This window comes from Oxyura jamaicensis, chromosome 3 (assembly GCF_011077185.1).
Source record: "Oxyura jamaicensis isolate SHBP4307 breed ruddy duck chromosome 3, BPBGC_Ojam_1.0, whole genome shotgun sequence".
Lineage (NCBI taxonomy): Eukaryota > Metazoa > Chordata > Aves > Anseriformes > Anatidae > Oxyura > Oxyura jamaicensis.
The window spans coordinates 16,339,311-16,354,677 of NC_048895.1; the positions used below are offsets into that span (position 1 = coordinate 16,339,311).

A 15,367-nucleotide genomic window follows, 5' to 3' on the forward strand; every position below is an offset into this window, starting at 1 on the left:
TCAATGGGCAGGCCTAAGGAGCAGGGACACGGTTTGGGCACAAAAGGCATGTGTTTTTCCCAAAGGGGCAGATGCTTGGAGGAGGGAGATAAAAAGAACTTAGGGGGAAATGCTCCCCTTGTCATCTGGGACTTCAGTTTGAGCAGGGGAAGGGCGCACAGCCCAGGTTCCTGGGCTTGTTGCTCAGTCCAGTCCTGCAGCCTGCACCTGCCCCAGCTGGAAGGAGGCTTAAGCTTCCCCAAAACCATGGTCATGCTGTCCCATAGAGCCAGGGGACCATGCATCCCCTGAACTTTGATCTGATGGGCCCTGGGTCTGGGATGGGCAAAACCAGCAGACGAAACACCATTTATTTGAACAGCAAACTTGGAGTGATTTTGCATGAGCTAACAAAGTAATTAGCAGCAGCCTGAGCATTCAGTGAATAAAATAAATGGTGTTGGAAACAGTTGCAAGAGCATGGCAGCACAGATGCTTCTCCCGAGAGAGAGAGAAAGGTCAGTTCCCATGGCAGGGTGCTGCACGTTGCCAGCACTGTTTACCTGCTGGCAGAGGAGCTGGAGGTGCTCGGCACTTTAGGAGTTAACATGCAGCAAAATTCATATTTTCCCTTGGGCTTTCCATCCCCTGCCACGGTGGTTTTGTACCTGACAAACATTTTAGTCGATGCATTAATATTCTGTAACAAATGTGCTGTCAGGTGTCACGAAGATAAGATTAAAAGGCACTGTTCAAACATTCTCCAGTTGTTCTTTTCTCCACTCCTGCCCTGGCTTTGCAGGGCAGGATCAGGGTAGGGGTCAGAAGTCTTTGTTAGCTGCTTCTTAAAAGGCTGAGATTCAGGTGTGCACTGCCTGAAAACAAGAGTTGAGCTTGGCAAAACATCCAGGGCGCTATTGTATTGTGGAAATGCCGCGTTGCAATCCAGGGGAGGGCTCTGTGCTGCCTTCTGTAAATAGGTCCCAGGGCTTAGCATTTCTTTTGGGTTAGAGATGCTTCTGTCAGAAAAAGCAGCCTTGATATAAAAATAAAATAAAATAAAGTAGGGAGAGAGGCAGAGAGAAGGGGAGAGTAGCTGTTTGTCATTTCTTTGCAAGTCAGGTTTTGGTCTACTCTTGTCAAATCTATCTGAAGTGTGTTTACATATAGTTTGCCTTTCTGGTATTCTGTGCTTGCAGAGACCTGATCTCCACCTATTTTGTGTCAACAGTTGCTGAGGTTGGTGTGCAGTGATTAACCATGGCGAAGTGAAACGCCAGCACACTGGGAAAGGTGCCCTCAGAGACCCTCTCTCTCACTTACATCATGAGCTAGCTTCAGGCTGCACCTGCATAAAACAAACTGCATTTTTGAGTGGTTAAAAAGTCAGCCTGAAATATTAAAAATGGGGCAAATGTTGCCTCCTCGTTGGATAAAACAATTTTCTCTTCTCAAAAATGAAACACAGCCAGAGGCTTGGGGAGAGGAAGTGCTTTGGAGGGCGTGCGTTTTGCCCTGTCTGCCCTTAAATGATGCAGTGTAAATGATGTATGGCTGGCTATACCAGCATTAGAGCTAACGAGGCTTCTGTGTTTTATTTCACTTTTTCAAAGAAAAGAAAAGAAACAGCAGCAGATGCTGCAGAAAAAAAAGAAAAATATTACTTCTGCAGTCCTCCACGAAATCTAGGTCATGTAACAGTTTCATGGGTTATTATTTGTTTTTCTGCCCAGGCACCGTAGTCCTTGTTGGCTTTTTGGCTAATGATAAAGTGCAGTATCAATTGCTCCTTTTTTATTCAGGCTTATCCAAGAGATGTCCGACTCCTCCTAGGTTTATAAAGGTGGTTTATACTCCTTGTTTTATCCCGTTTGGGGGGGCTGAGCTTTGTACGTCCCTCGGTCTTACAAATTCCTTTTATCTTTGACATTCCTCTGACCTCCCCGTGCGTGTTTTGTTTTCATTGCTTTCTGAGGATGTCTTTTCTCCTTCCCCGAATAAAATGCCATCATGAGGAGGATTATAAGTAAAATGAATTACTTCACTTAATGGGAAATTATGTTTAGGTAAAGTAGATTACCAAGTAGGTTGTTAGTAGTGGTTGGACAACAACGTTTTGACGTAGGATGGCTTGGGGGGGAGTTCATCCTCAATAAGCGTGTTGTTGTTTTTCAGGTTGGCCGTGATTCAGAGTTGTGTCTTTTGTGGTTTCAGCCCCCCCCAAAATATAAAAAAAATATTTCAAACCAGTTCCGCAGGTGCCCACATCACAGAGCATACACCAACGTGCTCGTGTTTGTTGTCTCAGCCGCGGTGGGGAGGGCCCGACCACAGGAATCAGAGCTTTCCTCATCTGCCCCAGGCTGCTTTCTCAAGGTAGAGGCCGAAGCGATGCCAAGGCCTATTCCATGTGCAAACCACAGGTCCCACAGAGAGGTTCAGTGCATCTTCTCCTCTTCAGGGAGCTTTGGGGTTGGTGACCCTTCGGTTGCTTCTCCGTGCCTCACAGGCTGGGAGGAGCTGGTGTGGGGATGCTGCTTGGGCCTGGAGGAGCAGGCATGGCTTCCAGCCCCAGGGCCATACCCGGAATACAATGGGGGTGAATGGGGAGGAAAGGTGGCTGGACGAGGCTCCCAGCTGATGGATGAGAACCTTTGGCCTTGAAGGAGGTTCCACTGCGTTTAGACCCCTTGTGTGGCAGGAGACAGCCCAGAAATCGTGCAGGCACCTCTCACAAACATGACGGTGGCTTAAATAAGGGATGCTGTTAAATCAACAGAGGAAAGGGAAATTGCTGAGGGAGAGGAGTGTTTGCAAAGCAATGGCATGTCGTTGGCTGGCAGTTCAGGCCCATTCCCAGGGAAATCCCTGCTGTCGAGTAGGACCCTGGCTGTTGGTTTGCAGCGATCTGCTGGAGGCGGGCCGCTGGCGTGCACTGCGAGTGTTGTGTGCACCAGAGTGGGCCCTGCATTACGGAGTCCAGCTGTGTGGGCTCTCTTGAAGGTTCAGATGGAAAATTGAGGTTCAGACCCCCCTTCAGACCCCTTTCAGAGCTGGGGAGCTCCATTCTGGTACTACTGGTACTAAACACCGTGCTGGGAGGTTGGCATTGCTGTCTGGGCTGCTCCCAAAGCTTGCAGGGCCTGCATGCCCTCTGCCACGAGCTTGTGGGAGATCCTGGGGTTTGTGGCATGGCCTGCACGTTCACGTGCATACTTCTCTATCCCAGCGAAGACAGTGCACTGCATGGCGCTGAGATTAACCACTCTGCCAGCCTGCAGTGGAAAAGGGACCACAAATTTTCCTGTGCCCACGCAGCATCAGTCCTTGCACAGAGTGAGCGTTTTAGGGGGAAGCAAGATTTTGGCCAACAGCGTGTCGCGTACCCAGTTGCAGAGCTGTGCCGGGTCAGCGCTGTCCCGGGCGTGAGTTAGAGCAGCCTGAGCAGTGCTCTGCTAGATGAATCCTTGCCATATTCCTTAAAGGCTAATTGTGGCACACGGAGATCAACAGAGTACAGCTGCACTGGGATTTGGGAGTAGGGAAGAGACAGGAGGTCAGCTCTGCTGGCACTTTGCCATTTAAAGATTTCCCCTTACATCATCTGGCTGCTGAGGGCGAGTTTACATCTGCTTTGCACCACGAGGGAATTGCGGTGTCAGGGAATGAGCTTTGCTGTGGGCCCCCCTGGCGCAGCCGAGGCCGGCAGCGCTGCATCTGCTGGGGCTCCGTGGCACCGGCGGGGAGAAGCGCAGAAGCTGGACCCGGCTCGTCACCGGAGAGTTTCCGTCTCGGCAGGGCTTTGTTTTGAAGGCAAAACAGCATTTATGGACGGGAGGAGGAGAAAGAGGAGAGCAGAGCGGAAAGGCCAGCGGCAGCCTGGGCTTTGGAGAGCTCGGCTATGATGTGGGAGGCCCTGGAGATGGGCAGAGCAGGGAGGTACAGCTCTGGGGAGCCCTACCCCAGGCACATTGGCTCTTCACCCATCCTTAGCGAGTCCCTCCCTTGTTTTGCATTCAGAACTAACTAAAAAATACAAATAGGCTTTAGCTCCATCCTGCTGGGGAACAGGAACAATTTTGCAAGACAGGAAGAGCGTTTCCTGCCCAGCTTTCTTCTAGAAAGACTGATCCAGTAGCCGCCAGCCCTATGAGGGGTTAGGGGTACATTTGGGCCAAGGGGAGAGCGGGGCCGGGAGCTCAAGGATGTGCCGTGATGGAAAGCCATCAACTATCCCTCTTGCATGGGGAGTACAAGCCACCGCCTGGCTCGCTGCCACCCTGAGGTGGTCACCAGAGCTGCGTGGCGCCCCACAGGGCTGGTGGCAGGGCGCCCTCGCCTTGTGACTGCCTGGAGCCCAACCTGTTGGTCTGGAGGCAGGATCTGTCCCACGGTGGTTTGAGAAGAAACCAGGGTGTGCGGCAGGAGGGGAAGGGGTTTAAAGGGTTTGGAGGAGATTGAGCACAGGATGCAGCCAAGGGCAGAGCTGGCACGTTGGGCTGGCTGAATGTAGGGCATAGCCAGCCCTCGTACAAGAAGCACATACCTGATCCCATCTCCCTGCTTTCTATTTTTGCACTTGATATGCTTGGTACATTAGCAGGGTTGGCTTGCGAGAGATTCAATAGCACTCTCCTGCTTTAAAGCAACTTTTCTGAATGCACAACATGAATACATCGGTGGGGTCACATAGTAATGCTTGAAGTCAGAAGCTATTTTTAAAACTAAATTGCAGAACCACACGTGGCTTTCATTAGTGCTTTACATCAAATTTGTCAGCTAATTAGTGGTTTTTCATCACTCGTTTTGCATAGTATTTTATTTGTTCGCTCTTCAATATTGTCTTGCGACACCCCCAGCCCTATATGCAGTTGCTGGGGCTGGTGCTGCCAGCAGAGGAGGGAGGAAGAGGAGAGCTTTCAGGAGACCTTCTTGCTCCTCCTGATGGATAGACCCGCTGCCTTTGGAGTCAACTCCGCTATTACGTCTCTGGAGTGGGTGGTTAGCAGCCCATGTACTCTCTTCCCTCCCTACCTCCATTTAGTGTTGTAAATGATGTATTGCAGTCCTGAACTGTCTTCATTTCAGAGGAGGAGGAGGAGGAGGAGAAACCAAGAAGTTGCCAAACATGACTTCATAAGGTCTGACTTTAAATTGAACAAAGTTTCTTGAGTGTCTTGGATTTTTTTTTTTTCTTTACAAATAAAGGGAGTACAGAGAGCATGGATTGCTAATGACTGGTAGTTATGGGTCATTAAGCTCACTAACTGACTTCAGGATCAAAACTTTCTAATAACGGCAGTAAGCACTCTTAACATTTATTTCTCATTTTAGGAACGGGGAGATGTGATTACCATTCAAAAGTCTGCAGTTATTTTTTCTGTTCATAATTACAGAGGGAACTTTTTATTTTTAAGGCTCTTTTTAAACATTTGAAAGTATTCTGTGAAATCTTTTTTTTTTTTTTCTTTTTTTTTTCTTTTTTTTTTTCTTTTTTCTTTTTCCTTTAACTGATTCCTTGAAAAAGCTCTGGAAAACAAATACCCAAGGAAAAAAAATAATACATTAAAATAAGGAATAATGCAGTTACTGAAGTGTAATAATCCCAGTTTATAGCACACTTCCATTTAAATTGTTTTTATTAGAGATAAACCTGTTAAGCGTTGAGGAATTAAGTGCTGAATAGAGAAAGTTGTTTCATTGGGGTATAAATGAAGGATCACAGTATGTAAAAAATACCATGGCTGGTTTTACAAGTGAATTATTTGTGAGTTTGAAGGTATTCGGTTATTTCGGCATCTCTTATAAAAACGATGATTTGCTTGTTGTTAAGAGGGATGCTGTTTTTTTCAGAGGGATGAGACATTTTAGCAATGGTGTTTGTAGGTATTATGGGCTTTCCTAAAGTCCTTAAACCTGGTTTGTTAGAAGGAGCTCAGAGACAAAATGAGGCAGAGGGATCTGGGGGAACTTGTTGGCACTGCTGCTGATCCACAGACTCCTGGCTTGCAGTCACACCCAGTGTGTGGGGACAGTACTGACAAGGAGCCCCTGCAATTCCAGGTATCAGAAGTCAGTCCCGGTGTGAAGCCGTCCTCATCCTTCAGGGCCAGGGGAGAGGAAAATGCAACATAGCGCTGAGTATCAGCATCGGCTCTCAGACAGTTCGCGTTGGGAAATTTCATTCAAACACCGCAAATTGGAAGCCCCCACAATCACTCTGTCAATTCCTGAGCAAAAGTGACTTTGGGAACTCGTGACAGCGAAGGAAGGCCTTGTTTTATTCACTAAACAGAACTAAGATACAAGGGGAAGGGAGAAAGAACAGATCTATGCAGAAAATGTCACCAGGGCTGTAACCTGAGCCCAGAGAGCTGCGCCTTTCGGAGGGTTTTGTGACCCTACGAAAATACCCGCCCTCTGGCTGCTATTATTGTAGGCAATTTCCAAATAAAATAGTCTTTTGTCATCACCATCCATGCCGCCCCTCACTGAGAAGAAACAAAACTTGTGCGTCGCGACGAGGGCGGCCAAGCTGAAGGTCAGAGTGCAGCAGCAGATCGCGGCATCGCGGGTCCGGGGCTGGCTCTCACCCGTGGGACCAGTGACGGAGACTGCCGGTGACCTCTGGGGACAGACCCAGGGCACGAGAGCTAAGAGAAAACATCCTAGGAAAGTGCAAATGGCACAAAAGAGGGTTTCCTGCATCTTCACTTGGGGGTTAGGCAGGTGGAAGAGCTCCTTCTTGCTCGCTTGTCGGGACGCGATGAAAGGCATGATCTCACATTCCCAAAAGGGCAAGGAAAAGTTAACTTTAAAAATAATAATAAGTACCATCGTCTTCAAATTTCTGTGTTTGCCCAACTGTTCAAACGTTTCCTCCATGTCAGATCCTCCCCCTTGCAAAAAGAGACAAAAAAAAAAAAAAAAAGCATAAGAGCAAGTTGGGACTATGTGGTTTTGCAGAGTTCTCTGGGAGATGGGTACAAGTTGTCATTCTGTTTGTGCCACTATTAATTCTGCTCTTTAGGGAGAAAATAAACAAAAACCAAAAAGCACTCCCACATCAGAGCAAACGTGTCAATGCATAGAGCAGTGGTATGGGGAAAATGCACCCTACGTGCAGCCCTTTGAGCCTGTGTGAATCTTTACTCACCCGAGTAAGATTGTGCAGGGGTTTTAATCATGGCCTTAAGTTTTATGCTTAGTCATATTTTGAGAAGATTACATAGGAGTAGCTCTTAATATGTAAATACCTTTTTTAGATCTTGATTCCTCTGAACTTTTAAAATCAGAGTGAATCAGGGTTTCTTTCCCTTAAGATAGGTGAATGTGAACGTAGAGGAAAAGGGGCAGTGAGAGTTTTTCCTCTTAGCTTTTCTGTTCCACTGGTTTTGCTGATGTTACATCAACACAGCACTTTGGAAATTCAAAGAGCAATCAAAACGACCCTTCTATCAAAGAAAGCAACAGAGAGTATGACGAAATTATCCCCATGCCGTGGATTTCTGCAGCCACAGCTAACTCGCAGTTTTGCTTGCAAAGAGTTCTCGGATGTGATTTATAAACGTAACAGCACTGCATTGTGTTCTCTCTAGGCAAGACACATTAATAGTTTTAATCTGATGGCTTCGTATGAATTCCAGGTTTGAGATGCAGGAAGAAACTTGAAAGTGAATACTTTTTTTTTTTTTTTTTAATGCATAGTAGTTTGGAGTCTACTGTAATGCAAAGTAAAGCGTTCTGTTACAAAGGCAGGGAGGATGGGACAGAAGGTTAAAGGGCATCCTGGAAACAAACAGCTGGACCAGTTTATTTAAACAGATACAAGGATGGGGAGCTGACCTCGGTTTGACTTCTAGTGGGAGGAGCAAGAATGTCATTTTATTACTTTGCCCAGAAGGAAAATGTTCTTGCGTCTGAATTCACCCTGAAGACATCCAAACACAGGGCTGGTTTGCAGATCAGCTACTTATATAAAATACTTATAGGAATGCGTAGGAAGAAGCTAACTATTAAGTACCTGTGTGTAAAATGTTCTTAAAGCAGGCGTCCCAAGTGATAATACGGGGCAAACAGGTGAAAAGAGGTTTTACTGCAGCCACATCTTCAGATGATTATTGGCAAATTCCAGCTGCATGGTTTACTGGAAGGAGAACCTCATTCTTCCCGAAAGCACTTGGAGGGGAAGGTTGTGATGTTTGTGTGGCTGCTCAGGGTTTCTTTTTGGTTTTGGGGAATGCTTTTGGCAAATAAAGGTTTCAACGAGCAGCCCCAAACCCACCCCAGTAAGAGGGCTGGGGAATGGGGCATTTGGGGGAAGGAGCGAGTACAGCGAGTGCCTGCCAGGCGTGCAAAAAGAGATGGCTGGGGCACCGGGGTTTTGTGTTGTTGTTTTACTTGGGAGAGTTACTGTGAAAATTGCTTTCTGCAAATGCAGATTACAGATATTAAACAATTTTCTAATTGGTCATGGAGCTAAGGCAGCTAATGGGGGAAAAAAGCAGATTTTTTTAATTGCTTATTTCACATGGTGTTTGTGCTACACCTGTGCTTATAATGAGAAAGGAGAATTAGTCTAACCTTCTGCTCACATGATTCTAATTTTCATGGTTTGTACAAGATAATGATAAACTGATTTGCAACACCGTTTGCTGAGTTTAAGGGTTTTTTTTTGTTACTGGGAGTGTGTACAAAAATTGATACAATATTGTTGCTGACAAAACATGACCTAGTTCAGGTGTAAGGTTTCCAGCACGGCGCCTGGAATTTGTGCCTTTGTGTTGTGGAACATTTTGAGCCTGTTTGGTTGAGACAGCCTTGATTAGGTCCCAACATCTTTTGCAGGAGCTTTTGCATAATGGGAAGCAGCCAGGAAGGGGAGATAGGAGGAACCCCAAATTGCCCCTGCTGGTCTTTGATGATGGCAAAACAAACAGCCCCGTGCGGTGTTGTGTGATGGTTATCCGGGCCGGTGTCAGGGAAGGGGTGGGCACCGTGGTTCCTTTGGGAGCGTCCCGGTGGCTTTATCTCTGCTGCAGGAGAGCTCTTGCTAAGCCACAGCAAGGAAAGGCAACAAAACCAAGCTCCAAGTATCCCTTTGTGTACTTTAGCACTGCGTTTTGCAAAGCGTAGCGTGGTTTTACCCATGCTCACGCTTCTTCCTTTCCTAGTAAATATTGAGGAATACATGTTTTTGTTATTATTTCTCTCTTTCAAAGAATGTAAAGTCTGGTTATGAGGCTTTGCCATAGCGTAATTAAATCTCGATGGAGATTTTTTCCAAATGGTTTTTAACTAAGCTTGCTGATTAGCAAAACCACAAGAGAAGTTCTTCTAGCACTGCTGGGACAGGTTTCCAGCCATGCTTTTGAGACTCCTGATTTCTGTGCCACCAGGACTACACGCCAAGGAGACTGGGAGCACTTGTGATCTCTCCCCTTGTTCTGTTTTGCTCCAATTTTTTTTGAGTATTCCTTCCCCAAACAGCCATTACAAGATGGAGGCGAAGAGCTAAAAAAACACGAGGAGTACGATTGCAGAGGACTGCTTTTAAAACCGACCGTACCTTTTTTATTTCCAAGATCTGCTTTTCATTGTTCGTGGGGAATTTTCAGTAGTCCAGTAATTACAGTTTAACAAGATGTTTGCTGTAAATGGTCAGGCCTAGCTGGAGAAAACAGGATTATAAATTCAATTACTGTAAAGCTATGACCTCGCCTTGACCCCTCAGACTTTGCATAAAGAGAGGGGGGGGGGTGTAAAAACCCACCAAGAAATGGCTACAAGGAATGCAGGGCTCTGAAGTCCCCAGCAGTGTGACTTAGTGGTGATAAAACTCCAGACGTTCCCTCATTTGATGGTGTTCTGCCATCACAGTTCATTATCTTAATAGTGGGCATTAAAAGAGAATTAGGTTTGCAAGAGGTAGGGGAAGGTTTTGATAAAAAAAAAAAAATGGAAAAAGAAGTCAGAGGACATAAGACAGAAATGTCACTAATTAGGGGGAGGTAGCAGATGCCCTTACAAGCATCCCTCCGTCGCCACCCGGTTTTTGTGCTCCGCTCTGAATCGCAAAGAGTGTTGCTGGTATTGTTTCCTGAAAACTCCGCAAATTCCCCCATGAAAAGATGAAATGAAAGTGTCCGACTGTGGTAAAAGCAGGCAAACATAAATCAGCTCGGAAACCCCAAGCCTGTACTCTCGGAGGTCACCAGGGGTTGCGGGGTTGGCTGTGTCTGAAGCTGCACGCAGCCCAGTTGCGAGCCCCACGTTGGGGCGCGGGCTTGGGGATGGCTGGAAGTTGCCCCCTCCGTAACCATTTGCTTCCCTCTCTTTGTTGCAGGTTTATTAATGCTAGAAGAAGAATAGTTCAGCCCATGATAGACCAGTCCAATCGAGCAGGCAAGTCCCCAGTAGTAACCGTATTCGAGTCACGCAGGCAAAAACCATCCTCGAGCCATTCACCGGGAGGTCCATTACCTGGTAAATAAATGAGAAATGAATGCTGGGAGTGATTGACAATTAAAATAAAACCAGCTTTGTCTCACTGATAGTTTTAACACAATGAAAATATTTTGGGAAAAAAACATAAAATTCAAAGAAGAAACTCCAATTATCCGCTCAATGACCGGACTTTCTGAGCGCATTTGGAATTAATGTTGTTCTTATTTTTTTGCATTTGTTTTGAGTTTTCCTCCCCAGCTCTTGCTGCTCCTGTGACCACTCCCTGGTGCATGGCTTGGTGTGGAATTGCTGTAAACTTTATTACCTGTCAAAAGGGCAAAGGGGTCAGAATCGCTTGTGGGACTCAGTAAAGTTCAAAGACATTCAATGAGGTAGAGCTTTATGTGCTTTAATAACCCAAGGCAGCCCACTTCTGAAGGCAGCTTTTAATGTACAGTTAAAACCTACGGTTCAGGTAGCGGGACTTGGGTACAGTCCTTTTGTCTCTTGTTTCTTCCTTTTAGTATCTGCCTTTTGGGATCCCGGAGTGGTTGGGTTTTCCTTTGGGGGGATTTGTTTTTTAACCCAAAGTTTTGATGTGCCAGTCCTGCCTGGGATCTCGGCTTGCAGCTCTGTGTGGGCATTTGCCGTTACCCGTGGTCCGTTTGGTTTTCTCAGCCTCCCTGCCCAGCTATCCACGTCCGTCGCTGTCAAAGACGCCTTTGGGCGACGCGCTCTCTCCGAGCACATTTGATTATTTTGCCATTAGAGGTAAATCTCTGGCACGGACGTGTTCAGGTCCTGCTCTTGTAAAAGCGCACGGGCGTAATTTAACACACTGGGATTTCAGTGTGACTATTCTGGCCATAAAATCCAGCTCCTATGCAGGTCTTGGCATTGACGTCAGCAGCAGCAGCAGCTGGAGCGGGGGGCTCATCACGTCCCGATATTTCTGATGGCCAACTTCATTTATTTCCAAACTCACAGGAGGAAATTAAGCCCGAACTGTGCGAGCTTGTTAGTGCAGCCGCCTGATTCGAACCGTAGATGATTTTTTCCTCTGTTGTGAGTCCCCACTGGTGGTCATCCTTGGGGTCCTTAGGCATGGGGCAAGGACTACGCGAGGCCACGAGGCGACGTGAACCCTTTCGGGCGCTGTTAAAAAAAAAACCCTCTGCGCTTTTCCAGTAAGTCAAGGCACACCCTACAACCCCGACGGGCAGCCGATGGGAGGCTTCGTGATGGACGGCCAGCAGCACATGGGCATCCGAGCGCCAGGTAAGCCCCGGGGTAGTGTTGGGCATGGATGGGCGACCACCGCCGCCGTCCTCCGCCCTCATCTCAGCTGCCTCCTCGCCTCGCCTCGCCTCGCCTCGCCTGTCTTCTGCTCGCCTTCAGCACCGTCGAGGGAGAGCGGGGAGCTTCTCCCTCGCAAATGCTCCTCGCCCCTGCGGAAGGCTGCGGTGTGGAAAGGGGGCTTTTGGCACTATCTGTTGACTTTGCTCATTCTCTGGCATCTTCTCGGATTTTTATCTCCCTCTAGGACCTATGAGTGGAATGGGCATGAATATGGGCATGGAGGGGCAGTGGCACTACATGTAACCTTCACCTAGGTACCCAATGGCAAAGCCAGGGGGAAGTAAGTACAAATGGGGTCTTTGTTCTCACTTTGTTCCAGGGATATTTTTTTTCCTCCGTGCATTTCCCAATGTTCTCCCTGCCCATAGCTTCATGCTTGTTCATTCCTCTCCGTCCCGCGCCTGGGCTCCTTCGGTTCCTTTTCCCTTCCCTCTGGCTCGAGCCAAGCTTGCCGGGCCGCGCAGCCCCTGCGTGTGCTGTCCGCGGGTGCCGCGGCGCGATGCTATTATACAGCACTGACCACATGACGAAACGAGCAGCAGCCGGGAGGTGGGGGAGCCCGTCGCCAAGGCAACAGACTGATTTGCAAAATGTAAGCAGTCTGCAGCAGTGCAGGGAGAGGAAAGAGCATGTCCCCAAAGTGTCATAAATCTGTCTAACCGCAGTTGATGCATGAGTTACATTTCTACGCTAACCTGCGAGACACCAAAAAGCCAAACAGAGACTTCTTTTAGGTAAAATAAACAGCAGCTTCACTTAGGGCGAGTTACGTTTTGGAAGGCGATCAACTAAACTTTGATTTTTTTTCAAGTTTATTTCTCTTTGTCTGTCCATCATAATGGGATTACGTGTGGCAAAGGAAAAAGAGAGAATACAAAATAGAGGTGTGCACAGCAGGCTATGGAGCTTAGCCCAGGCTAATTGACTATATCCAAATTAAGTATGCCATCACTTGCAGTGTGACAAATGGATTTGACTTATTCAGTATACAAAAATAGAGATCATTAATGCAATCTTCAGTGGCAGGCCTCGTGAAGAAAGCCTAGAAGAACTGTCCCAGATTTTTTTTTTTTTTTGGCTCTTGTCTTTTTATAGGGGAAAAGACATTATACAAATTTTTGTGTGTGTTTTTTTTGTTTTGTTTTTGTTTTTTAAAGTAAAGCAGTTTGAAACACCGAGGCACCGATACCACGTTTAAATGATGCCCAATTCTGTTTCTCTTGCTTTGTTTCTGGAGTTAAAAGCAGTTATTTGGGCATCTTTGTCGTGCCTCTGCTTATATTAAGGGAGCGTTTGAAGTTACCAAGGCCAAGTGTGTTTTGGAGTTGTCTTCTCTGGGCACGAGTCAAAAATAAAGTTTCAACAATTAGCTGTGAAAACATTCCACTGAGCTTGGGAATGCAACAGCCTTATTACCTCATCATGGAAATTTCTAGCTTAGTTAATTTAAATATTGTTTCTTAGTTTCTGGGTCAATTAAATTTAAATGATGTATTTTATGCTTCGTGACCAATTAAATTAATAGGTTATTACAAAAAATATTATCATCTTTTTTGATTAAAGAGCTGTGAGTACAGTATATTTTATAAGCAATTTTCATTAGTTCAAAAATGTTCCTTTAGGCTAGATTAAGCAGCTATTCATTGCTAGAGCCTTGAGACCTGATTCCAAGGTGTTCAGAGCATTCACGGCGCACTATTACTTAGAACTAAAGCCAATTGAACCTACTTAGCAATAGCGTATGCCTTTCACCCTTGATGATTATGGAGCTTATAGCTCTCCGAAACAATACACCTGTCAGTTCCCATCAGCTATAGCAATCCAAGCAGAAGGCAGAGGCCCACGGAAAGCAGGAGGTTTTATTGTTTTAGGTCCAATTTTTCTTATTGTTCTCCCAACCACTGAAAGGTTGACTGAGTTGCGCGTCTGATTTTTTCAGACAGAAGTGATCGCAGGGAAAGAATTAATTGATAACTGCCATTGATTTTTTTTTTCCACGTGTTTAAAAATACAGGTTTGATTTAACAATCGTCCTTAGCAATCCTATCAATTTCAGCTTCATATGAGGCCTTTGTTCAGAAACGTATGCACTCGCTGTACGGCCCGTCTCTCAATGGCGAGAACTCTTGGGACAGATTCGAAGTAGCGGGGCTCGAGCGCCAAGCAGGTAGCTGCTGATAAGGGCTCCCCCTTGCCAGGCCAGGGCTGCTGCCACTTGGTGCCACCACCCCGGGCGACATCAGCCATCAGCAGGCCGGCTCTGCCCCCAGCACGATTTCGGATGGGAAGCATCTCCATGGCGCATGGAGCACAAAGCACCCACCGTCCCACGCGGAAGCCGTCCCCCGCCACTCACACCCACCTCTTTCTCTCCACAGGGCTGCAAAGTATGCCAGGGGATTATGTGTCTCGGGGTAGTCCAATGGGTATGAACATGGGACAGCCAAGCTATACCCCGCCCCAGATGCCCCCCCATCCTGCTCAGCTGCGTCATGGCCCCCCCATGCATACCTACATTCCTGGACACCCTCACCACCCAGCGATGATGATGCATGGAGGACCACCCCACCCTGGAATGCCCATGTCAGCATCAAGCCCCACAATGCTTCATACCGGCGAGCCGGCAGTGAGTGGACAAGTGATGGACATTCATGCTCAGTAGCTTAAGGGAATCCGCGTTGTCTGCAGCGGCGGTAGATTTCAAACATTGTCTTTCTGCAATGACTATGGAGTTCCGTTCTTGGCGTCGACTTTGGACCAAGGGACGTTCCTATTCTTCACAGGGACCCTGACAAGCAGGAAAACACCAACTGAAGTCAACTTCTGGGGACATCCTAAATACCTATATAAGACATTAAGAGAACAAAGAGTGAAATATTGTAAAATGCTATTATACTGTTATCCATATTACGTTGTTTCTTATAGATTTTTTAAAAAAAATGTGAAATTTTTCCACACTATGTGTGTTGTTTCCATAGCTCTTCACTTCCTCCAGAAGCCTCCTTACATTGAAAAGAAGCCTTACACTTATCCTGCAAATGACAGAAAGGGCTTATTTGCAGGATTTTTAGAGCATTAAAATAACTATGTCAGGCAGAAGAATCTTTCTTCTATCCTAGGATTTCAGCCATGCACACTCTCTCTCTCCTCTCCTCCTCCTCTCTCTCCCCCTTTCTCTCCCTTTCTCTCTGTCTCTGTCTCTCTCTCTCTTCCCCTTTCTCTCAGTCTCTCTCTCTTTCTAGCCTGGGGCGTGAATTTGCATGTCTAATTCATTTACTCACCATATTTGAATTGGCCTGAACAGATGTAAATCGGGAAGGATGGGAAAAACTGCAGTCATCAACAATGATTAATCAGCTGTTGCAGGCAGTGTCTTAAGGAGACTGGTAGGAGGAAGCATGGAAACGGAAAGGCAGTGTATTTGAAGCCTAATTGTCACATCAGAGCATCATTGTCCCCATGCAGCAACCACCACCTTGTACATCACTTCCTGTTTTATGCAGCTCGAAACATGGACTGAAGATTTATTTTTAATATGTTGACTTTCTTTCTGGGCAAAACATCAGTCGTGTGCATTTTTCCA

The 15,367-nt window shown here is 46.7% G+C and overlaps 1 protein-coding gene across 4 annotated transcripts in view; it reads left to right on the top strand.

Annotated features, from left to right (window-relative positions):
* Positions 1-14,726, top strand: part of MEIS1 (Meis homeobox 1) — a 103,997-nt gene extending 89,271 nt beyond the window's left edge. For 2 of the 4 annotated variants that reach the window (XM_035320155.1, XM_035320153.1), the window contains exons 10-13: positions 10,325-10,383; positions 11,614-11,703; positions 11,969-12,064; positions 14,163-14,302. In XM_035320155.1, coding sequence (XP_035176046.1) covers positions 10,325-10,383; positions 11,614-11,703; positions 11,969-12,027 — 208 coding nt within the window. In that variant the 3' untranslated portion in view covers positions 12,028-12,064; positions 14,163-14,302. Of the gene's footprint in view, positions 1-10,324; positions 10,384-11,613; positions 11,704-11,968; positions 12,065-14,162 lie in introns of all 4 variants that reach the window. The other 2 variants (XM_035320152.1, XM_035320151.1) reach the window with 1 other exon arrangement.
* The last annotated feature ends 641 nt before the right edge of the window (positions 14,727-15,367 follow it).